Source organism: Corvus moneduloides, chromosome 18, assembly GCF_009650955.1.
Source record: "Corvus moneduloides isolate bCorMon1 chromosome 18, bCorMon1.pri, whole genome shotgun sequence".
NCBI lineage: Eukaryota > Metazoa > Chordata > Aves > Passeriformes > Corvidae > Corvus > Corvus moneduloides.
In genome coordinates, this window is record NC_045493.1 from 5,127,958 (window position 1) to 5,151,631 (window position 23,674).

The 23,674-nt window shown below is 37.5% G+C and overlaps 1 protein-coding gene across 2 annotated transcripts in view; it reads left to right on the forward strand.

Annotated features, from left to right (window-relative positions):
- SPECC1L (sperm antigen with calponin homology and coiled-coil domains 1 like) overlaps positions 1 to 23,674 on the forward strand; it is a 63,523-nt gene that overhangs the window by 26,372 nt on the left and 13,477 nt on the right. For both annotated transcript variants that reach the window (XM_032127902.1, XM_032127901.1), the window contains exons 6-13: positions 3,084 to 3,157; positions 3,645 to 3,820; positions 5,040 to 5,206; positions 6,841 to 6,932; positions 11,615 to 11,705; positions 13,602 to 13,685; positions 14,861 to 15,017; positions 18,423 to 18,525. In XM_032127902.1, the coding sequence (XP_031983793.1) occupies positions 3,084 to 3,157; positions 3,645 to 3,820; positions 5,040 to 5,206; positions 6,841 to 6,932; positions 11,615 to 11,705; positions 13,602 to 13,685; positions 14,861 to 15,017; positions 18,423 to 18,525 (944 nt within the window). The remainder of the gene's footprint in view (positions 1 to 3,083; positions 3,158 to 3,644; positions 3,821 to 5,039; positions 5,207 to 6,840; positions 6,933 to 11,614; positions 11,706 to 13,601; positions 13,686 to 14,860; positions 15,018 to 18,422; positions 18,526 to 23,674) is intronic.

Below are 23,674 nucleotides of genomic sequence, written 5' to 3' on the forward strand. Positions count from 1 at the left end.
TAGGCTAAAGAATCAAAATGCTCTCCCAGTAGAAGGCATGCCTGTGTTACCAGTACAAAAACTGTGAGAGTGTCCATTTTGGAATTGCCTGTGTCAGAATGACTTCATTTAGTGTCCTTTCCCAGGAATTGTCATGTCATTTTTTTCTGAAACTACTGCACGTATCTGAATATTGTTAGTATTTTTCCTTTATGTTTTCACCAGAAATTATTGAAATTAAACAACTGAACGTTGATACTCATTTTTATTTCAAAGTGATAAATTCTAACTGCTAGTTATAATTAGTAAAAATTGCAGATATAGAACATCATGATACCTTTTCCCTGGTAGCCTTACAAAATTCTTCCTCCCACCCCTAGCTCTAGTTGTAATGGTTTTCTTTACCATTTGTAGTCTGCACGTCCCATAATTTTTTTTTTCTGCCTATTAGGTAGAGGCAAGGCCTTGTCAAACTGTGGTTTAAATTAATATAATTTTGTGAAATGTAGATGTAATTGGATCATGCAGTAAAACACAAACTTGCTGATTTGCCATTTTTGATTATCCTATTCATTCATCAGAAGAGTCTCCTTGTTCTTCATTTACCCTAACGTGTAGTTACTTTTTCTTTTATCTCAGTCTTCTTTATTGTCTGTGATCCTTAAAAGAAGGAGACTGGATAACGCTAGAAGTACCTGTCCTACCATACTGAAAATTCAGGCATGTGGAGGTGGAAAGAGTTTGTGTGTGTTAGAGAAGAATGTGGAGTTTGTGGGGACGCAGAAAGGAAAGATGCCAAATGGCAACTTCTACGTATTTTGACTACTTGAATTTTCAGGCTGTAGTTGGTGGAAGAGGTGAAATCACTTCTATTAGTCATCATTTCTCACCGCATTTCAAATTCAATTGCAATTTGGTGGGCTGTTTTTTTTTAATCTCCTTGATTGATTGAGGAGGAGAGAGAGCACTGTTTCCAACATCTGCTGTAAACTGCTCTGTATTGTTTATGGTACCTGCAGCATATTCAGACCATTGTGTTTTACTTCAAAGCATAAATACACTAAAATGTAATGGTGCGTTTCATAACTCACAGAAGCTCAAAACAGTGGCACTACACAAGCTTTAGCTGTGGGTGCATTTATGGTTTCTGGTTTGTAGTTATTTTTAGATAGTTTGCTTTTAGTACTACTGCAAATTTTGTTTTTAAAAACATTTTTTCTTTGAACTGTTTTAAAAGTGAAAATGAACATCAGCTTGACTTGTTCCAAAATGTATTTAAAGGGAAAGGTGGGGGTGATGCCTTGAAGTGGCTACCTGAAAACAGAAGCTAGACAAGAATAAGAGAATAAAAGTAGCTTTTTATTTGAGGGCCTTCAAAGGTACACCTTGGGAGTGTAAAGCCTACGAGGGGCTCCACCTGAGATGGGTGCTGGGTCATGGGTTCTTCACACTTTTATAAGTTTGGTCCGTTTGCATATCAGGGTTAATTCTCCAATTATAACTTCAGTTAATGATGTAATTACCCCAAGTTTGCCCCTCCTTTTCAAAGACTTTTAGTTTACACATTTTGGGGACTGGGACAATCAAGGTGTCCTTGAAGAGCAAAGCTAGAGAGGCTTTGTTACGTCTGACCAGCACGAGAGAACAGTAGTTAACAGGCCACATGAAACTTCAGAGTTACACACTAGGCAGTACAGGATTTGAAAAATATAAAAGTTAAAACCTAAGGCATCAGGGGGAGCAAGTTTTATAACTTTGACCTAAAGCTGGCTGCTTATTTCTGAATTTAGCTCAAACAAGTTGTGTATAAAGAGACAAGCTAAAAATTGGAGGGCTTTGCTTGAGTATCATGGTAGCATGAGATTTGAGTGGCCCACCCTGTAGGCTTATCTTCAAAGCTTAAAGATCAGCTGAGTGCAACTTGAAATGGGCAGTCTTACAAGGAGGAGATAAATACAGAAGTATCTGTCTAATGTTCCAACTTTTCCAAGTTTGAAAGGTTATCATGTTTTCAGGCCAGCTGAGGTTTATATGATTCTTGTAAAGAAATTAACTGTGCCTTAAAAAGTCCCTGTACTTGGTGCTGTTGAGGAAGGTTTTGTGTTTTGAATAGCCTAAATATATTAGGCATGTTCAGGTCATGTTTGTGGAAAGAGCATTGCTAATATACAGGAAAAGTATTTGTTTCCAGCAGGTGTTAGGATAATTAACCTGAACAAAAAAATGCATTTAGTCAGTTTCTTCATCATTTTTACAGTTTTTACAGTCACACGATGCTATAGAAATAAAACATCCTAGAATCCAAGACTCAGTGAAGTGACACACCAATTAGAAATTTATGCTGTGTTCTTCTTCATTAGTTGCTTTGTTTTAAGAATGGAGTCATCAATCACATTGTCCTTGTGTATTGAATAAAGTCACAAATGAATAATAATTGCAGTAGCCAGTCTGTCAGACGCCACACAGGAGCTGCTGGTGATCGGGCCGTGAACCCTTTTGTGTTGCTGCTGACAGATTTAGGGGGACCATCTTTCTCATAACACGAGCTCACAGACTGTTTGGCCTTTTGCTGTAAATATAGTTTGCTTTGACCTCAAATAGTAGCTTGATAGACAAGAATGTCAGATTCTTGGGGACATGAGTTCAATTTTATCCCTGTGGAAGGCACTGCTGCGAGTGTTGTGTCAGCTGCTTTGTGGAGAAATTAAACTGTGAATCAAAAGGCTTCGTGTAGCTGCAGCTTATGTTTGAGGAGAGAAAACCCCCAGACATCCATGTTTTTAGGATCCTTTCATGTTAAATTACCTACCTTGTTTACTTGCTCTTTGTTATTGCTTTGTCATTTTAATATGGTGATTTGGGATTTGTATAAGAATTGATTTGCTTATGCTGCTCACCTTACCAGTCACAGAGAAATGTGTACCTATTAACACCCTCTGGCAAATTTATTCCTTCTCATACTGTGTTTCTTCAGATGTCTTTGGCTATAAAAATATCTTCTCTGAGTAAGTCTTCAAAAATATTTGCAGGTCTTTTCAGTTACTCATTTTTAGGTAAATTAATCCCTGACTAAGATCTTACAGGGAATTTAACTTTTTTCCCAGATACAGTTAAAAAACTTCAGGACCAAAAGCATGACATGGAAAGAGAGATCAAGAATCTTCACAGGAGACTCCGGGTGGGTAGAAACCGAAAAAGTTAATAAATTGTAAGCTTAGAATGTCATAAGACCAGCATATGAAATTGTGAAAAGATAATATGATTAGATATAATGCCAATAAAATAATTATTTCTGAGAGACAGGCATAATGGGAATATATTTACTAATCTATAGGCACCAAACAATGCTAAAAATTTCTCAGTGTCACAAAGATATGATGTTGGGTTTAGGAGAAAATGTTCCTGTGTATTTTGATGTGGAGTTTAATATTATATATTCTTTTCCACCACTTTGAACATTTTATTTGTCTCCAGAAAAGAAATTAATGACTTTCAAAGTCTAGTTACTTCCAGCAAAACCTCTTCAATTTAACTTGGAGTTAGGTTGTGCCTAACACTGGACGAGTGCCTCTGCCATTCCTGTAAATCGTTTCCTTTAACAGCATAGGAAAACTATGAATAATAAGGATAACTTTTATTTTTAACTTCCAAATTCATGCTTCCAGGAGGAGTCAGCAGAATGGCGTCAGTTCCAGGCAGACCTGCAGACTGCAGTGGTTATAGCCAATGATATCAAGTCCGAGGCCCAGGAAGAGATCGGGGACCTGAAGCGCAGATTGCACGAAGCTCAGGAGAAAAATGAGAAGCTCACTAAGGAGCTGGAGGAGATAAAGTCACGCAAGTATGCAAATGACAGCAGGGATATATGGTCTCTTTTGCAGGGGAGGTGCAGTTTTGGAAATCCAGATTGTTAATTATTGAGACTCCAGATGTTTTTAAATCCTCCCGCTGTGAGGATCCATATTTCAGCAAGCTGCTTTATGCTGCTTTCAGCGGTCAAAATAGGTACACTTACAACAGCAATATTTGTTTCTTTATACTGTATACTTCATCCACACAGGGTTTTACGAAACCAGGTTGGAGTGGAGGATTTTTTCAGTTTAACAGCTAAACATGATTTCGCTTCCCACAGTGTGAAAAACAAGCAGTGTTGGCTTTTCTGTACCATCATTAATATTTCTTATTAGCAGCCAAGGCTTTTGGTGTGGTTAAAAACACAGCTGGGTTTTTACCTGAGAAGAAACCATCATCTAGTTCTGGATATAACCTGTACTGTTTTCTTTCCACTGATAATTAGAGGTGCTTTGTATACAAAAACAAAAATAATCCAAATTGTGATGTATTGTGGCTTGAATTAGGTGCTCCAGATACTTAGAAACTGAGTCTTTCAGAAGTATGAGTGTCCTCAAACAGGAACATCTTGGACAGCACCATTTGAATCCTGACTGCATTGTCTTTAGGGGTCAGATATGTATATAGCTTACAGTAATGATGTTTGTTGTGTATATAGTGAACAATTGTTTTCTGCATGAATGGGAATTTTGTAGGATTTACATCACATTTAGCCCAGTATCCAACAGGATAGGAGATAGCACAGGCTGTGAAACTTGGGGAAAAGCTGATGCTGCCTGAAGATGTATGCCAGAAATATATTCTTACCTCCTTAGTATTAAATTGTTTTCCATTTATTCAGGTGGAAAAAAATTCCCCCCTCCGAGATGATTATTTTAATGTGGAATCATGAAATCCTTAAGTATTAATTTTTTCCATCTGTGTGTGTGAGAGAGATAGGAGCAGGAATTAAGCCTTATATCAAATATTGATTTGATAGACTTTTTTACCAGATGCTAAGCTCTGTTGCTGACAAATAGTAAGAATTTACAGTGATAATTTGGGTTGATAATCTATTTCTAAATTACAGTGGAAAGAAAACTAGGTTAATGTAATAACCCATTTGGACCATAGATTTTAATTCAGCTTCAATTTGTGTTGATTTTTTTAAGACTTTGCATGTTAAAATGTTTTTTAAATACCCTAAATGAGCTGCACATTGACTTCAGGCAGGAAGAAGAACGTGGTCGAGTGTACAATTACATGAATGCAGTAGAGAGAGATTTGGCAGCTCTGAGACAAGGAATGGGCCTGAGTCGCAGATCATCCACCTCCTCAGAGCCAACTCCCACTGTGAAAACACTCATCAAGTCCTTTGACAGTGCCTCCTCCCAAGGTGAGTTCCACCAGCCAGAGCAGCAGCTGCACCAGGCTGCCCTTCTGCATGTGTTGACGTGGTCACCTCTGATGGCTCAGCTAATTTAGAGGCAAGCTGCTTTATCCTGTCATGACCTATAAGTGATGGCTGAAACAAACCAACCCAAACTGGACTGCAGAACAGATTGTTCACTGCAGTTAAGTATAAGCATCCTTTTTTTGTCTTGTCTTTTTTTTTTCTTTGCTATCGCATTGCCAGTGACTCATATGCTGAATGCTTTGATTCAGTGCTCCTGTATATTAGAAATACATAAACACATATGACACACATAATTATAGCTGGAAGCACAGCTGATTTCAGCCTGATTATTAAAATGTGAACTTAGTGTACCAAATTAAGCATTTTAAAAGCCATGTAATAGCTAGAGCTGAGTTTATTTCTTTTAATAACTTATGTTGTTATGTTCAGAGCTCTGATGAAAGTTAAAAGTAAGATCCAGCCAGTATCACCTATTTGAAAGATGTAGGAAATATTTTCTAACATGAAAGGAGTCTCACTCTTGAGACTTTACTATGATTCTGATTGTGGGAACAAGTGCTGTTCTTCTCTATAGATGACCAGAATAAGGAGTCCAAGTTACTATTCTGAAATGAGAAACACTTGGGTTTCACCTTTAACTGCGTATGAGACCTTGTATGGATTAAAATATTGCTCTTGCCAGGTCTTTAGATTTTGAATTTCATGTGCAATAAAGTCTGATGTGAAAAGGCTTGGTCTGAAGCAGACTAAGTTAGAAGAGAGTTACAGTACAGCACTGTATACAGCAAAGCTGCTTTTGACTGCTTAGAACCAGGAAGTTTAAGATATAGAACCATCTCCGTTATTTAACGATTCTGTAAATGCTTCTATTTCCATGCTTTCTCTTTTTGTTCATAGGTATTTACAGTTTTTTACTTTTCTGGTGTTAATTTAGAAAGTTTTTTTAGTGTGTTACTGGAGGAAGGTGCTTTCTTGCCAGAGTTAGTTTAGTTAAATGATAAATCCCCTCTTCCTTCGTTGTAATCTTTTATTTCAAACTAATATCTGCCTTCTACCTCAGTATTCATGCTAATCATGTTGTTAAATAATCAGATTACTGATTCACCAATTTAGAATTTTTCTGTTTCGTATATTTCTAAACATGTTATTTGTTTAATCCCAAAATTTAGGTATATAATGTCTAGTGCTTGTGGACTTTGATTAGAAACTAGAAAGGAGAAGCAGGTGATATCGTTTATCTTTCTTGTATTACTGGCAGAGCCAGGAGCCTGCTGCTATCTCTTTAATTGTCTGAAGTTCAGAGAACTAGTAATGCCATGATTTACATCTGCCAAGGTAATAGTATCCTGCACCTTAGCCTTGTCCACCCCCAGCAAACTTACGCTTTTACCATGGATGATAGAAAGACAGAAAATGAAGGTAATTGCAGGGGAGTAAATGTGTAGGCATACTTTCAAATGACTTTTCAGTCAATTGCTAATTGAAATTCTGAAAGTGTGATCTGGTAAAACTGGTAATGTAAAGTACAAGGTGAGAGTTGGCTTTAGCAGTCTCCTGTTGCACTGCAGAACAGTGTCATGCTCACAATGGCTTCCTTTCCATGTTCCTCCTAGTTCCAAGCCCTGCTGCTGCCACAATTCCTCGCACTCCCCTGAGCCCAAGTCCCATGAAAACTCCTCCAGCTGCTGCTGTATCCCCTATGCAGGTGGGTGTCTTATGACTGCACTTAATCCTGCTCTGTGAAGAAGACTGTGTGAAACTACAGGTGGTAACATACAAATGTTGGCTGACTTGTTGGGGAAATAATGATAAAATGTTGCCTTAAGTAAGTAATTACTAAACTGTTCAGTCTAACAAGAGTCTTTCACTGAGAACCATGTTGGAAATTTGGAAGTTCTTGTTAAATATTCCCAACCATTGCTATTCCTGTGCTACTAAAAATCATGAGAGGAAGACTTTATTTGCATTCCTTAGCTGTACAGTTGCTGTTAGTCAGTTCTTAGTCCTGTGCCTGGCAGGAAAACAACAGTAATCCCCTTTGGCAGTGGACTAAGGTCTGTGCAGAATCTGTCAGCAATCATCAGTGTAAATGTATCTTTCAATACAGGCCTGACGAGGGAGGATTGAAATAATTGCAAATTTATGATCTTTGTTCATTTTGTACTGACAGGGTTTGGCCAGTGTGTGATGGTGCTGTGTGTTTTGTGCTGTCCCCTCTGAAGCTTTGTCCTTTTGCTCAGGTACTGCAGCAGCCTGGGTGCACTGAGATGGCATTGCCAGGACTCTGATGTTCAGCTTTATAGATCGTTGCTGGTTTTATTATCTCACTTGCTGTGTGAAGTGAGATTTTGGCAGAACCCAACAAGTTTAAGGACAAAGCAGAGGGGACCAGATTCATAAAGAAAAATAAAAGAATGTACTTTGTTTTACTCCTTCAATATCCATGATTCTCCTGTTGCCTTCAAGACACTGCCATCCAAAATTCCAAAACTTGATTTTTACTGTAGGTCAGCGTGATTTGGTAATACATTCTCTCTGCTTGAACTGAGGACTCTGTATCCATATTAGCTTTTAGTCCTCAAGGAACAGTACCTGGAACAGATTGACTGTTCTCCTGTTCTCAGACTAATGCAGCTTTTATTAATTTAAGAGTGAATTTCATGAAACAAATAGATAGCCTTAAAGCAAAGAGAAAGAATTAAATGTTTTGTTGGGAGAGCTTCTGCTGCTTCTTGTGGTTCAGTCACTCTTTACAGCAGTTTTCTAAATTAGTTAAATGTGACAAGTTCGCTGACAGATGCTTTGTTCCTATTGATGTGTCTTTATATTTCTGTTTGTTTCTGTGCTCTTGTAGGAGAAGGCAGACTTAATCTCATGTTCTAAAGGGCCGAACTAGACCTTTGGCAGACAGAAGACTTTTTGGTGAAGCCTAAGGCTTATCTCACTTTATTTACCTGTAAATTAACCATGAACCAAAGTAATCTCTTAGAATACAGCAGAGCTGCTCAGGTTTACAAGCTCTTGTTTGATGTACTTGATCTGCCAGAATTACTTGAATTTTGAATTCAACTTCTGGTGTAGACCCAAGTCATTAACAGCTGGATACTCATTAGTGGGAAACATTGCCTGAAAAACAAAAAGGAGGGTGTGTAAATGAAAACAGCTTCTATTGTCTTTCTGAAGATAGGTGGTTTTCTTCAAAGTGCTTATCGAGTAATTATCGAGAAGGCAATTTGGTTTCATGACCTCAGTTATGTGAATATTTTCTGATCGAGAGAAAGGGGGTTGAGTTTTCTTTGTTTTCATATTGCTGCCTTACTTTCTACTGTTGTGTTCTGTGGTATTTTTTTAAACATTTTTTTTGTTTGTGCTCTCTTGAAATTGAAAAGCAAGATTTTAATAAGTAATCACAATGTGAGTTGACTTATTGGCTCCCACCTTATAGAAGTCATCCATGGCTTAGGATCTTTGAGGAAAGGTGGATCTCTGTATGGGTGTTGCAGTTTATTATCATTAATCTCGGTTGCTTTTAAATGCTATCACAGGGGAAATATTTACATGAATACCTACTAAGAACCTGGCACAGTGTTGATACTTTGATAAGATGGATTGGTTGCAAAAAATATTGTCCAAGTACAGATGCATCAACCATGTGCTTTGTCTTTGGACTGTGTCATGAATTTCCTCAGTCTTGAAGAGTTTTTGTTTGCTTGGTTTGTTTTTCTTTACAGCTGTGTGCGCATGTGTAAGGAGATAGATTCTTGGATATTCTGCAACTCAAAACAAACAAAACCCTTTCTGGCTTCAGGTCCAAGTCTGCAGTGGAACACAGCTGTGTTTTACTATGGCTCTTAGCAGTACTGTAGAACAATTTAGGAAGAGAAGTATGAAGAGAATGCTCTTCAGAATGTGAAAACACCCTTGCTGGGTTAGCCCAAAGCTTAGCTGGTCTGGTATGCCACTGGGAGTGACCAAAGCAGATGCCTAGGGAGGAATATAAGGACAAGGGAATATATCTGCTGCTTTCCCTGGGTACTTTCTTTTTCTGTTTTGTAGCTGGAGGGCTCTCTGAAGCAGACATGGTTTCAGATTTACAGGTCACCACTGAATGTCCTGGTTTGCTTTGAGCGTATAAACTTCCAGGGTCCAAGCAATTTAGTGTCAAAGACTTCCTATATCTTAACTAGTTAATATGTGAAAAACTGTGTTTGTTCTGCAATTGCCATGTGTAGGTGCACTGGCATGAAGTGCAAAGTGATCATAAAGAGGTACCTGGATAGTGGCCGATGGTCATGTTTCCTTCCATAGCTGACAACAGACACAAGAGTGACAAGTCAGAAGCCAAATATTTGAAGTGATTAGCTCATCCTGCCATAGTTCTGTTTCAAATTTAAAGCATCTCCCAGAGACCTGTGCACCGCTACTAATACATAGATGAAGGCAGGTGAAAGTAGATAAACATCAGTTGGTTCATTTTCCTCTGGTTTGCAGTGTATTAGTCACTGTGTTACTGCGGGCAGCTGTAAGATATGTAATAAGGAACCAAACAGTGCAATGCAGCCCTGGCTGCAGTGTCAACAGGAGCAAAAAGACAATCAGTTTGTTTTATTGCAGAGAGACAAGACCAATACACAGTAAGTTATCAGTTGAGTGATACAGCTGCTTTCTGACGATATCCATAAAGGATGTTTGTTTTTAAGTGATAAAGGTACATGGCTATCCAGCTCTGTACATACCTGTGTTTCCTGGTTGAGCTCTGTACTCTCCTGTCTTTGCAGTGCCAGTCCCAAAGCTAACCAAAATGAAATATTTTTATTTTAGCCTCATTATCCATTTTAGCTGTTTCCTGGGATGGGGAGATGCAGTTAAATGGCTCACTTTGGTACAGTTCTTGTCCTTTAGTTAGGAAATATTTGGGGTTTTTTTAAGTAGATGATGTAAGTGTGCAATACTAGCTCTTGGGGGAAGCTGTTGTGGGCATTTCTGTGCATGGCTCACAACCACAGTCACTTTCACCTTTAAAGGTATAATCTTTGTCATGCATGTGCAGGACATTGGATATATGAAGTGATGAAATTCTTCATGCTGTACGTTGGCAGTTGTTCTCTCCATTTGACTTCTAGCACAAAAGCATAACTCTAGTTTGATTCTAAGTGATGAATAAATAGCCCTGTAATCCTGCCTGTGCTATGGGGTGCTGTAAAGTATATATCGTTAACTTGTTTTAATCACAATTCTGGATTTGTCTGTCTTGCCTACATAATTTGTCATGAGAAACATCTGACCTTTAGTATTTTATGAAGATAGGACTCATTTAACCTTGGGCCAGATGGAGGCCTTGAAAGAGTTTTCATGATAAACACGTTAGTGGACTGATTATGATTATATACTGGAATCTAATAGAAAGGACAGGGTGAATAAAAAATGAACTATAATTTGCAATAGGCTCTTTGAAATTATTAATTTGAAATAATTGTGGGTGATCCTCCATGAGTCTTCAGCAACTGAATCTGAGTTTCAGTAACTATAAGGGTAATTATTGCTTTGTACAGTTCACTGTGTGAGACTAAAATGCTTATTTTAGTCCTATTCAGTGCTTACTGAATTGTGTTATAAGTCTTAGTATATCTGTGATCATGTCCTTGCTAAAAGTCATATATTGCTAAATATTTTATATGAAACTTGAGAATGCTCAATTCGTAGCTATTTAGAGGAGAACAAAAATTAAACTGACCTGAGAAGGCAAAAAAAAAAAAATTTGTGTTTTATTACATCTTCGACAAATAATAAAATGTCTCTCTCCATTTGTTCCCAGAGCATCTCAATTAAATATGTGGGAACAAAAGCTCTTGACATTCTGAATAAACTCCATTTTTTCAGTAGTGTTTTTCTTAGCAAAGAGTACTTTGGGTCACTGTACCCATTACACCATTATCCCAATTTTCCAGGAAGAGGCACAAAGCTATAAAGGCTTGTGTTAATAACACAAATCATGCACTAAACCCTTGGCTTTTTATAGGGGGTTGTATTGGTTTAAATAAACACATCAAGTTTAACCAGAACAGGTTTGTTCAAACAAAATATAAATGAAGGTGAGAATTAATATAAAAACTGCAAGAGAATTCACAGCCTTAATTTTTGACATTGATCTGAGGAACAGGTTTCAGTTTAAAGAAGTAAATGTTGCAGGATTAAGGCATAGTCAGACTGGCAAAAGTAAAGGTTTTTAAAGTAAAGAAGGAAAATTTTTCAAAGGTTCCTTTAATTTCATAGTTCTTTAAAAATTAGTAATACTGTAATATCTGAGTTTCTAAAGCTGATTCTGCAATTCCACATTTGTTTTTTTACCTTCCAGTTAGGTTTGACAGAAGTATGTTTCCATTTCAGAGGCATTCCATAAGTGGGCCAATCTCTGCTTCAAAACCCCTTGCTACACTGACAGACAAAAGACCAAGCTATGCAGAAATTCCTGTTCAAGGTACTGATTCAAGTTCATTTAAACTTTGGTTTTAGCACTGCTATTAATACTTTTAAAAAAAGTTATTTAGTATCCAAGACATGATCATGTTACGTACTTTTTATTATTGAAATATCTTCATAGAATCATAGAATATCTCATGTTTAAGTTCTTTTTATTTGTGTTTCACCACACGTGGTGGTGTAACATAAAGATGCTTTTTTGAATTTTCAACAGAGCCACAATTGCATGCTGATAACTTGATATTATTCTGACAAGTTTTAGTGTGTGCATAAACTAAGACCACTTGTAAAATCAAGATAAGATAATTTCAGGGACATATCTTGCAGGTGTCCCAGATACTAAAATATCCCACCTCTGGGGTTACATTATTTGTGTGGTTGCAGGCTTTTTAACCCCCCGAAACGAAACAAGGATGATGGTTGGCATTGTATTGCATGTGAATAATAAAATAAATGTATTAAGTATTGAATCTTCAGGAGCCAGATGAAAAATTGAATGGAATCAAGTGTTGATTTACCTATTTCCCAATATTTCCCTGTTCTGTGAACTTTGTTTTATCTCTCAAAACACTGTTCACAATGTGCTTTTCCTGTGAGAATGAATGGCTATCATGTGTTGGGTGTAGCTCTCTGATTTATGCCTGCTTTAGGGGCTTTTTGTGTGTAGATGTTTCTCAAGATAATCCCCATATGACTCCAGGCAGAATATTTCCTCTCAATTTGGTATTCCTGAGGCCTGATGTTTTCTAAAGGGTTGGGTTTCTTATTTCTGTAGCACTTCACAATAGTCTGTATGTGCCAGATTTCCTTCTTGCTTTTGTTGAATCCATATTGAGGCTATTTGTACAATGCAGCTGCAGTTTTAATTTTAGAAACTTTGATATTTTTAGGAATATTGAAATGCCTTTCCAAGAAGATAATTCAGGATTCTTTAATTATTACAGAGTTCATGGGTAGACATAAGCTTAAACACAAAATGAGTGGTATGTTTTACATGGCTTTTGTGTTTTCCTTAGAGTGAGTGAATGCAGGAGCCAGGACTGTGTTCCAGTAGTGAGAGTGGCAGACAGAATTCCTGTTTACAGCCATACAGAGATATTTTTAATGTATGTCTGTAGCAATGTATGTTTCTTATGTCACATCTTCAACTAATAAATGGGGTTTCACTTTCCTTAATCCTTGTTTCCATGAGGTTTTATATTCAAATCACTGTCTTCTAAGTGTTTCTACATAGGAGTATGTAAACCTTTTGTTTGCAGTTTTTACTTGAAGGAATATTTCATAATAGGAAATAGCTTTGTTTTGTTGCTACAGAAAATTAATTTTGATGTAGTTTTTTTAAACTCATTGGCGTTAGGCAGAACTAATCTTGCAATACAATATGTAAAGGCACCTTTTAGACTCTGCTCCATGGAGGAAGAAAGGAAAAAATGTGTAGTTTTATTTAATAATAAAATTTTTAAAACCCCTAAAGCCCAAAAAATGCCAATACAACAAACCAGAGAGGAGGAAAAAAGAAATAACCTGAGGGACAAAGCAATCTGGTTTACCACTGAACACTGTGAAGGGCATGTTGAGTATTTTTGGCCATGTGCTGAATGGGGGTTCCTTTCTCAGCCCTTTGGTGTAAGGGTTTTTTGTTTGGTTTTTTTTTATACCAGGGCATGCAGATTAGCAAGAGGCTTTAGGGAAAAAGGATTAAGGTGGTCATGTTGTATTCCTAGTGCACTTCATTGGCAATGGGCAATTTTAGGGCTTCTCTATCTTCCAGATTAAATCAATTGCTCTCCCTAAAATAGCCAAACTCAGGCAATATTCATGACTCAAACCTAAATGTCTTACATTTGACTGGAATCTTCAGTAATGATGATCGCCCTCCTTTTTCTTTGTCCAGAACATTTGTTGAGAACATCCTCCACCAGCCGGCCAGCGTCTCTGCCAAGAGTCCCTGCTATGGAAAGTGCCAAATCTATTTCAGGTAATACCATGGGTTTTAGGTGATTAGGAAAATCAGGAACTCTCATTTCAGCCATGTACTTACAGGTCTACTTTGTGACTGGCATAACCTACAAATATTCTTCAGTATTGCTGATGGTGGTTGCCAGACATTTGATGTTAACTTTGGATTTGAAAAAAAACAGACTTGCTAAATACAAGTTTATGCAGAGTGTTAATTTACTATCAAGCTGTATATACTAATATGTCAGTATCAGCAGGGGCTTCTAAAACCAAATCTTTATGAATTACAGCACGAATAGTGTGATACTGTGAAAATGATGCTTTGTATAATCTAGGCAGAATTGATTTTAGATAAATATTTTTTTTAAAAGCCTATATTTGTGTAAATGCTTACAAGTTTTAGGTAGTTTTATTTGTCCTAAAAACCAAAATTCTTGTGTCTGGTATTTATAAATTAATGTACTTGCCTCCAGGTCATTAGAAAATAAGTCTCTGATTTATGTGGAGAGTTGAATCTTTGATTTGCAGAAACATAAACAATGGTGACCATTTAAGTATAAAGGCAAGCCTCATACTTTTGACTGGAAACTCTTCCATGTAGAGAACATGTAACAATTCCAGATTTGGTTTTACAGAGTACAGTGCTTGTGCTTTCATTTGAAAGAAAAATCATTTCCTCTGATAAAATGAAGCAAACTCTGTGGAATGTGTCTGACTGGTCTCAGGTCAACGTTTGATATACTTGATGATATTTAATTAATGTCCAGAGCATCACATACATGCAAATTCTTCATTAAAATTAATTGGAAATAAAACAGCTGTCATCTCTAAACTGATTTGGTTTTCTTTTTCCTTAACTACGTGAAGCTTCGCAATGTAAGTATATGGACTAGAGGAAAGTAAATGCTTTGATGTTAAAATTCCTTCTCATTCATTAAATCCTTCAAATGGAAGTAGTGATATTCCATTAAGATACATCTATGAAAATTTTCTTTGCTTCAAAATACAGGCTTGATCATGAATGTTTCTAGTGCAGTCTAAATCCTTCATATTTCCAAAGTGGAAAGAATGTTGAAACCTAGTATTAGATATAGGTTTCTATGCTTGGTTTCTGAACTAATGCTTGTCTGAGAGCAAGTTTGAAACTTTTTATGTTTGCAAATGATAAATGTATGGGCAATCCCCCCCCCTTAGTGTCTCGAAGAAGTAGTGAAGAAATCAAGCGGGACATCAGTGCACCTGATGGAGCATCTCCAGCATCTCTCATGGCAATGGGTACCACCTCACCACAGCTGTCCCTCTCATCTTCTCCTACAGCATCAGTCACCCCTACAACCAGAAGCAGAATAAGGTAAAAATCCTTTATTTGGGTTAATTCCACAGCTGTCTGTCTGGATACCCCTAGTATATAATATTGGTGTTGAGACTGCAGACCCCACACAGTAATGATCTTCACTAATCTGTAAGAGCTTCAGAAAGGGTTTTCTGCAGCTCAGTATATGTTTAAAAGTTAGACTAAAAGTTAAGCTTTTTAAAACTTATGAGTTTATACCAGAGCTTTATAGTCCACTAGAAAAGCAAGCAAAGTCATGTCACTAAATAATAATACGAGTTCAAAATACCATGAAGCCAAATTCAGGAAGTGAACTTACAGCACATGGAGTCGATCATGCAGACTGGCTTGGACCCAGGGAGACCCTGATAAACCTTAACTTCTGTAATCCCAGTTGAAGTCAAAAAGCAGCATGCCCAGGTCTTAATCTCAGACACTGGCAAGTCTTTTTTAATAACCATGAGTGAATGGGCCTGGGGTTTTTTGTCCCACAGATGGAATCATAGTGCAAGTCTGAGCAACAAATGGCCAGACAACCTCCTTTGATTAGTAAGACAAAAGATAGGTCTGTGGTAAATTTAAAGCTGTTCCTCTCTGTTGTGTTATCAGTCAGAGGACTTCAAAGTATTTAGTCCTCATGTTATCCAAGTGAAGTCTGTCCTCAGCTCTGCTTCATAGGTTGGAAAACTGGCAGACAAATGTTAAATAACTCTGTCAAGACCATTTCTCACAGAGCTTCCTGACAAAGCTTTTGTACAGCAGAAGTATTAAACCCTTAATATTCAGAGACACTTGCAATATGTAAAAAATTCTGATGTATTCACAGCTTGTGGGTGCTTTTGAAAGTGATTTCCCTGAAATCAGCCTGGGACAGGCCTCAGTGCTGCCCTCCTTTTGTTGTGCAGAAATTAAACAGTTTAATTGTGGGCGCTTTACTACCAACAATTAATGTGTATGTTAGCACCTACATTTAAACTGAGTACATCCAGAAATAAGTTTAAAAAAAACGTAAAACACCTGTGTATGAACTTTGAACTGGTAACATTGAGATGTATTGGTGTCAGCCTGCAGACTGGAGCAAATAGTGTGGCATTCCAGGGTGAAACTGTACAGTTATAATTGTGAAATCATTATTGTGCTGCTCAACCATTGCCTGCAATGTTCAGTACTACAAAAGACTTAATGGACTGTGCAGCAGTGGGTGTGTGGTGATGAGTGTGGCCTTTGGAGCCACTCGGAGTGTCACTGCTGGAGTTCAGTTTGTTACATGATCATGTTTCTCTGTTTTCCCCTACCTTTTTCTGAAAGTTATTGTAAGATAAACAGTTATCAGTGTAGTTCACTAGAATAAATACTTGCAGTTTTCTGTTCCCTCTTCTAGTTGAAACTTCATTAGCTCTTTGATTTGAAATGCAGTTGACCTAATGTGTGAACTTGTAAGATTTGTATGTCAAGCCGTTTTTCATTGTCTCCATACAACTTAATGCTAATTTATTTTTTTCAGCAGTGTTTTCATAACTGTGAGAACCTGATATAAGCCGTGTGCTCTTGCTGGAATTTGAGAACAGGCTGTACAGCTCCCTCATGGCTAAACAGTATGTTTAGCGTAAAGAGAGAGGGATATTTTTATTTGAGTTCTATTGTTGCCCCAGATCTCTGTTCTTCAGTTCTCATAGTGTTGCGTAACCCTCATTATAGATTGAATATGCAATTCCATTGTTACTTGTTTCAATCACCAAAGGAAAAAATACACCAATGTAAGTTGTTGATATTTGTATTGATTTAAGAACTGAAGTACAGAATTTCTTGAAGCATCATTCTGGCTGTGTGGTGCCTATGAAATTTAGGTACACTGACCTATTCAGATAATTGATTTCATATTTAAAATACACAATTATTGACTTCCTTGTTGTGTTAAATCAAGATAAGCAGTTAGGTTTGAAGGCTCAGCATCAAAGATAGCAGTTACTGTTTTGTGTTTACTGTCCTGCTGAGCATATATTTTCATGGCTATTTCAGCTGTTACCTCTTTCTAAGTAACTTTGAGATCCTGCCCATCCATATGTTGGTGAAGACTGCCCAAGAAAATTGCAATACATATACTTAAGATTAGTGCCTTAAAACATTTCTTTGTCTATTGGGCCATGATGTCTTTTATGCATTGACCAAGAGATGCTGATCCATGGAACAGTCTCTGGTGTTCTGTTTATAGCACACACGCAGGAAGAAATCCACATTCCATGGATGCTTTCTTTTCCCTTAGCAGGAGCTAGAGAATTGCTACCTGTAAATCTGCAGCAGATGATATGTATTTCCACATTCCACCTCTCTTTCCAGTCACCACATGGGCTGTAAAAAACAAAGAGTTGAAGATTTGAGACTGAATGTGTACAATCCCTTTGTCTTTTGGGAAATATTCACAAAGAGTAACTTAGGGTATCATCTCTGAGAATGCTCTGAAAATCTTGCTTACATCTGATAGTGCTCTTTAAAAATGGCATATGGGGAAGTCTTTGCAGTTCACTGATAGCTATCTGATTTTAATTTTCTAAATGGAGATTATTAAAAATAAGAACAACTTCTGGCACACTTTACGTGCAGTAACTAATATCCATAGTGGTGTAGTACTTGCTCTTTTTGTCAAAGACTGTTTATTCTAATATCTATAGAAATACTGAATCATGTAACTAGGCCACTAAAGAAGTATTAGTCTCTATAATATATGTTTTTTAATCTAAGAATTAATTTCTGAAGCCTGGTAAAGAGATGCTTGTAATGTAAAACTCCTGAAAAAATGGCCAACTTAGTTAGGTTGTTCTTTTCTTCCCCAGTTTTTTCTTAAGGAAAAAATTACTTAAGATAGCTTGACAAACTGGAATTGAAATGAATTGACTGCTTTTATTGTGCTAATAGCAAATGGCAGATCAGCCTACATAGATCTCCCCCTTCTTTTTTGAGAACTCCAGGTCTCAGGCAAATGTTCTGTTAATAAAGCCGTGCTGCTCATATGCAAACTTGTTGTTTCAAGGTGACATTTGTAATCAGCCATGAAATGCAAAAGAGATAGCATCAGTTTATTCTCTTTTTCTAAATACAAAATAAAGTCACTTGAGTTAGCTTAATGGCTCAGGCTAGAACTTACTGTTTGTCAGTTTAATTTTTCAAATTCTTAGAAAGAAATATAATTGAGGTGGAAAGATCTAGTAAAAAAAAGCTTAAAGGAAAAAGAAGGATGATTTGCTAATGAAAGAATTACTCCAAACTAAGTCTCAAGTCTTTTGCAGGTATTCCTGTGTGTTCTGTTTCTCAGTCAGTAGTGCTGTATCCTGCTACTTTCAATGTGCCAAGAATTTGTCCTTCTATTTAAGCCTTTATAAATACCTATTTCTGTTGCGTTATAAGCTCTTCTGGCCTTGTTCCTAGGGAAGAGAGGAAAGATCCCTTGTCTGCCCTAGCAAGAGAGTATGGAGGCTCCAAGAGGAACGCCCTGCTGAAGTGGTGCCAGAAGAAAACAGAGGGCTATCAGGTACCTGCAGAGCTGGCTAACGCTGTGGGCCAGCAGTGGAGCCTGCCCGTGACACAGCCCAGGCTGCTCCACACCTGACTGCATATACTGAGTGGCCCTGGCATGTACTGTACCCTCCCCTTGGAACGTGTGCTCCGAGTCCTGCTCCAGCACCAACAGCTCCTCAGTCACTTTGCTCCATGCAGTAACAGCTTTTTCTTAAGGGGGCAGCTGCCCTCCCATTGAGGCACTTGAAATCAGCCTTTCACAGGTTGCACTTCTGAAACTGGAGCTGAAACTTTATCAACTTAAGGTTTAAATTAATGTTTTCCAAATGCAGCTAGAGTACCATTTCTCAGATTCCAGAGATTTATTTTTTTAATAGGTAATTATCGTAGGGGTATTTTAGGATCTTTGAATGCACTCCCATTTAGCCTATTAGGGATAGTTTGTTTTGTGAAGGTGGCGTGGTCTTGCATTTGAACTTGGCTCTCCACTGTGGTTGCAGACTTTTTTTTTTTTCACTTGGTCCAAATGTTATCAGAAGCCAAAAGAACTAACAAGATAACTGTCCAGAGTTCTGCTGATTACATTATTTTTTCAAAAGAATAGTGGCTTCAGCAAACTAAACCAGGATGTTAATAGTCTGACCATGATGTATTTGTTTGGTTAACTTGTATTGAAAGTGTTTGGAGTTCCCAACACAATCCTCAGTTTAAGAACTTTACTCTTTCCATGACTTGAGCCTCACAATGCAGAAGGAAGTTGAGAGCTGCATAACAGGATGGTCGCCCATCCATAGGAAAAGTCCTCCTTCAGCACAATGGACAGGCTGTGATATAAGCCCTCCCCCTCTTCCTGTGGCACGTCTGGTACTAAACTGTGCTATTTCTGAGGATAAGCAGCTTTGTGGAAAGAGCCTTTCTCCTTCCCCACGTTTTAAAAAAGGCAGGATGTTATATTTCTTTATAAATCCTCGAACTAAGTGCAAAAATATTTTCCCATATCGTCTTGAAATGAAAGATGAATTTGACAGCTTCACTAATCTGGTTAGGAAAAGTGATAGAAATTATTCCAAACTTTTAATTCTGTAGTTGTGTGCACATGCAAGAATTTGCTTCTGATTCTACAGATTGCTGCTTATAATTTCTTGAGTTTTATAAACAGTGGTAAAAGGATAGGTTTTGAGATTTTATGTACTTGCTTCAAAACCTGCAGCATGGTACTGAGCACAGAGCATCTGCAGAGCCGCTGCAATGCCTTCATTGAAACTGCAAGATAGTATCAGGAGGTTATATTAAGTTAGTTCTTGTAGAAGAATGTCTTTTGCTTTAGGCACACTCATTTTTCATTTCTTGGTTGTACAGAATTTGATTATTTTCAGCATCGCCTGAAATTCAGTTCTGGTTGAACACCGTGTTGGTGGTGTTCTAATGTTTTAAACATACCCAGCACTGTATTCATTGTGAACAGTGCTTATCCAGCTTTCTGGCATCTCAATGTTATCAATACCAGATAAGGTTTTTTTTCTTTTTTTATTTTCAATGAATCTCTGCTTCATTTTAATTTTTTTAAAAAACTATGTGTATTCAAAACTGACAAACAGTAAACAAGCATCAGCGTAATGAAGCTTCTTCATTCAGTCCTGCTTAAAGGTACTCACCTCTTCTTCCTTCCCTGTCCTCCAGGCATGGACAGGATACCCTCTTTACCTCCAGCTCTTCCTGGTGTCTCACACGCTGCCACAGTTCCCTTTTCTCCCCAGCATTTCCTATCATTAGAACTTCTATTTTTCCTCTGTACCACTGTTGCTTTTGTTTGGTTTAGCACCTGGGTAAGAGCCAGCACATGCTTTTCTGAGCTGCAGGTACATGCTGGCTGCCCAGCCCTCCTCTGTCGCTGAGCTGCTGCAGGAGCCTCACAGAACATGAGTCCTAAATATCAGAGCCTTTTCCTCTAGGAAGAGTAGGTCACTTTCTATCCAGTCACCAATTTCTATACAGTTACCAGTTTGGCCAATATTAGCTGTAAATATGACAGGCTAAAGGAAAGATACTTGCAAATTGAGTCTGTAACAAGTTCCAAAATGACCCGGAAGATGGTAACCATCCTTTGGAAACAAAGAAAAGGAAGTGTTAGAAGCCTTTTGCTTCAGAATAATTATTTTGTTAATTTTGTCCTATTCATATTAAACTACCCACACTTAAGTAAAACCCTGTAAACCAGTATTTTTCAAGTATGTCTTTGCCAGCATAGAAAGATGTGTCTCCTTCTATATCCATTGGCAACAGTAATCACTTTTTTGTCTTGTTTTCTCCCTCTCACCTGGAGGTGATGTCCCACAGCTGTAGGTTTTTATGCATAAGTGCATGTAAGGTATTTACAGAAAATTATTTCAGCTGTTGGTGTTTCACAGGGAAGATAAAACTGTACATGTTGAGTTAAAGCTCCATTTCTAACAGAGACATGTTTGCTCCTGGCACTGTTTTCCCTTTCATCCCTGGCATTATATTTTGCACTGGATAGTGGAAAATAGCTAATAAATACTAAAAAATAGTAATCACACAAGTAGCCAGATGCAAATCTTAATTTCTAAAATTTTTTTAAGGTGTACAGGGTTATAGGTGAGCTGCTAGTGCTTCAGCCTGTTATATACCAGATGTGGTGGAGTTGGTTTATCCTTATCAACAACAGCAGGATAAAATACTAAAGAAGAAAAAAGCCACACCAAAGTCTGTCCTGTTTCAAAGAGAGAAGGTTTTCTTTATTCAAAAGATAATTGCAGAGAATACAGCACTACAGAATTGTCTGGTACAACTGGTACGGGGTTTCTTGTCTGCTCAAGTAAAATGGAAGAGAAGTAACTCCTGCTTTCCTATCCCTTCCAGAAAATTGCTTTCAAGCTTTTGATTAAAAGCCTTAAGTACTTATTTCTGCTTTAGAAGCCTGAAACTTTGCGAATGCTAAAAAAGTCAAATATGATAGTGTGGTGAAGCTCTTGATTTCAGTCCATTATAGTGGAATAAGCCCTGTTAAAAATCCCTATAAATTACTTCATTGTACACTTTTTCTTGATTTATTCAAGCAGATTTGGAGGGGAATAAATGAATAGTCACCTTTAAATGTAGTTGTTAATGTTTAACTGTGTTCCAAATGTTTTTTCAAGACCTCAATAAAAAAATTAGATTGATAAGCCAATGAAAATAAGAGAAATTACTGGTGTAAAAACCTGAATGACTTAATCTCTTACTGTATTGTAGCTTTTAATATGCTGTCTGAATGTTGTTTGCAGGCAGAATTTCTCCTTGGAGCTTAGGTTTTGAGAATGGTGATCTGCAGAAGGTCAGTGCAGAGCTAGCAGAGGCAGATTCTGTATTAACTTCCATCCAGAGCCAGTTCAGTCTTGACACAATTGCACACATTAAGTTACTGAGCTGCATTATACTCTGAGCTGAACAGATCTCTAAGCCATGAAAGAGGAGAGCTGCTCTCAAGATAAGAATTTAGATAAAAGAGCAGCAAATCACCTTTAGTTTTCAGATCAACAGTCACAAAATACTTGAAATTTCATCGTGTGTTAGCTTTGCTCAGGATCTGACACTGCTTCAGAGTACAGACCCAAGTCCTGCATTTTTCAGAGGAGGGAATCCTCCTGGCTGCTCTAAAATATGTGCAGTGTCATGAAACTGCCATAAATTCCAGATATCTTCAAAGCATAAAGTAATCCCATCCAGCTGTTGTGGAGCATTTACCCTGGCTGGAGCACAGCTACTTTCATTTTGAGTACGCAGCTAATAAAATCCCAAAAAGGATGTGAGCATGCATGTTTCATGTTAAAAGAGGACCAATAAACAGGATACACACGTCCTTACCCATTCTTATCTCCAGCAGTATTTCAATTTATTTTCCATTTTTGTCAGCATTCTGAGAGATAATTCACTTCCAGAAGTCTTGACACCAAAAAAGCAATTGTCACAAAATAGCAACAAGAATTGACTCATTTTTTGTTTAAACTTTAAGCTTTCCACACTTCCTAGGTACAGATACTCTTAGTGTAGCCCTGTAGTACCTGTCCTCTATTTCATGCAATGCTGCTTTCTGCTGGAAAGACCACCTAATTTTTACCTCCTGTACAGATCAAAGCTACATGTCTTACAAAACATGGAATGCTATGCTCAATGCACCTTGAAATCAAGCAATATTTTCATTTGTGCTTGAGCAGTAAGTGTAGAATAACAAAACTAGATGTAAAAGATGGTTCAGGTTGCTTTTTTTTTTTAAACTTCTCAATGCTAAGCTAGGTTATATTCTATTCAAAGTACTACATTGATTTTAAAAATGCACAAGAAAAGGACATGACTATGCTTATGTAAGCCTGTGTTCAAATACTGACTCTAGGGTGTGCATTCTGTGCTGTCTGGTTGATTCATCAGAGTAGTCAGGAAGCCAAAACACTTCTCTCCTTGGTTTAAGCTGATGCTTTAGTCAAAAATTCTTGAGTTAAGGAAGGACATGCATCCTTTTTGTGTTTGGATTGGATTCTGATACAACAGAAATGTCAGCTTGTTAGACTTAATTATGACAAAATTTAGAATAAATTATGAAGCTGTCTGTACCTCTAAGTGTTTCAGACATTAATGTCTGAAGCTATTACTGGATTTTGTGAGAATGACTGCTTCTTTTATGGTTCTTTTTTGTGCCCAAACTGAAAAATAACGTGTTTGGTATGGAAAGGAACATTACCAGTCAGTGGTTAAGGGTTTTGATGGTCTATGTTTGCCATTTATTGCCTTTGCAGAGGCTGGGATTGGAGAGGCAGTAGTTGGGACTGCTGCTAAGTCTGTTTCAGATTATGTTCTTACCTACTGCCCGAAGTAGATAGCCACAGCTTTATTCCATGATTTGAGAGTCAGTGAATGCTGATTCAATGGAGCGTGGGTAGCAGTTCTTTCATAGTTTATCTTTGTAATCTTCTGTAATGGATACTCGTTTCATTTGTGTATGTATCTGTAAAAGCTTTTAAAAGCATTTTACTTGCATTTTACTTACATTTTACCATGGGAAGAAGCCTGCCAAGGTCTGTACACTTAAACTCCAAATCTTATTTTAAGGCTTTAATATATTATAGCACAGAATCATATTAATGGTTTTGCTTTCTCAACCCACTTAT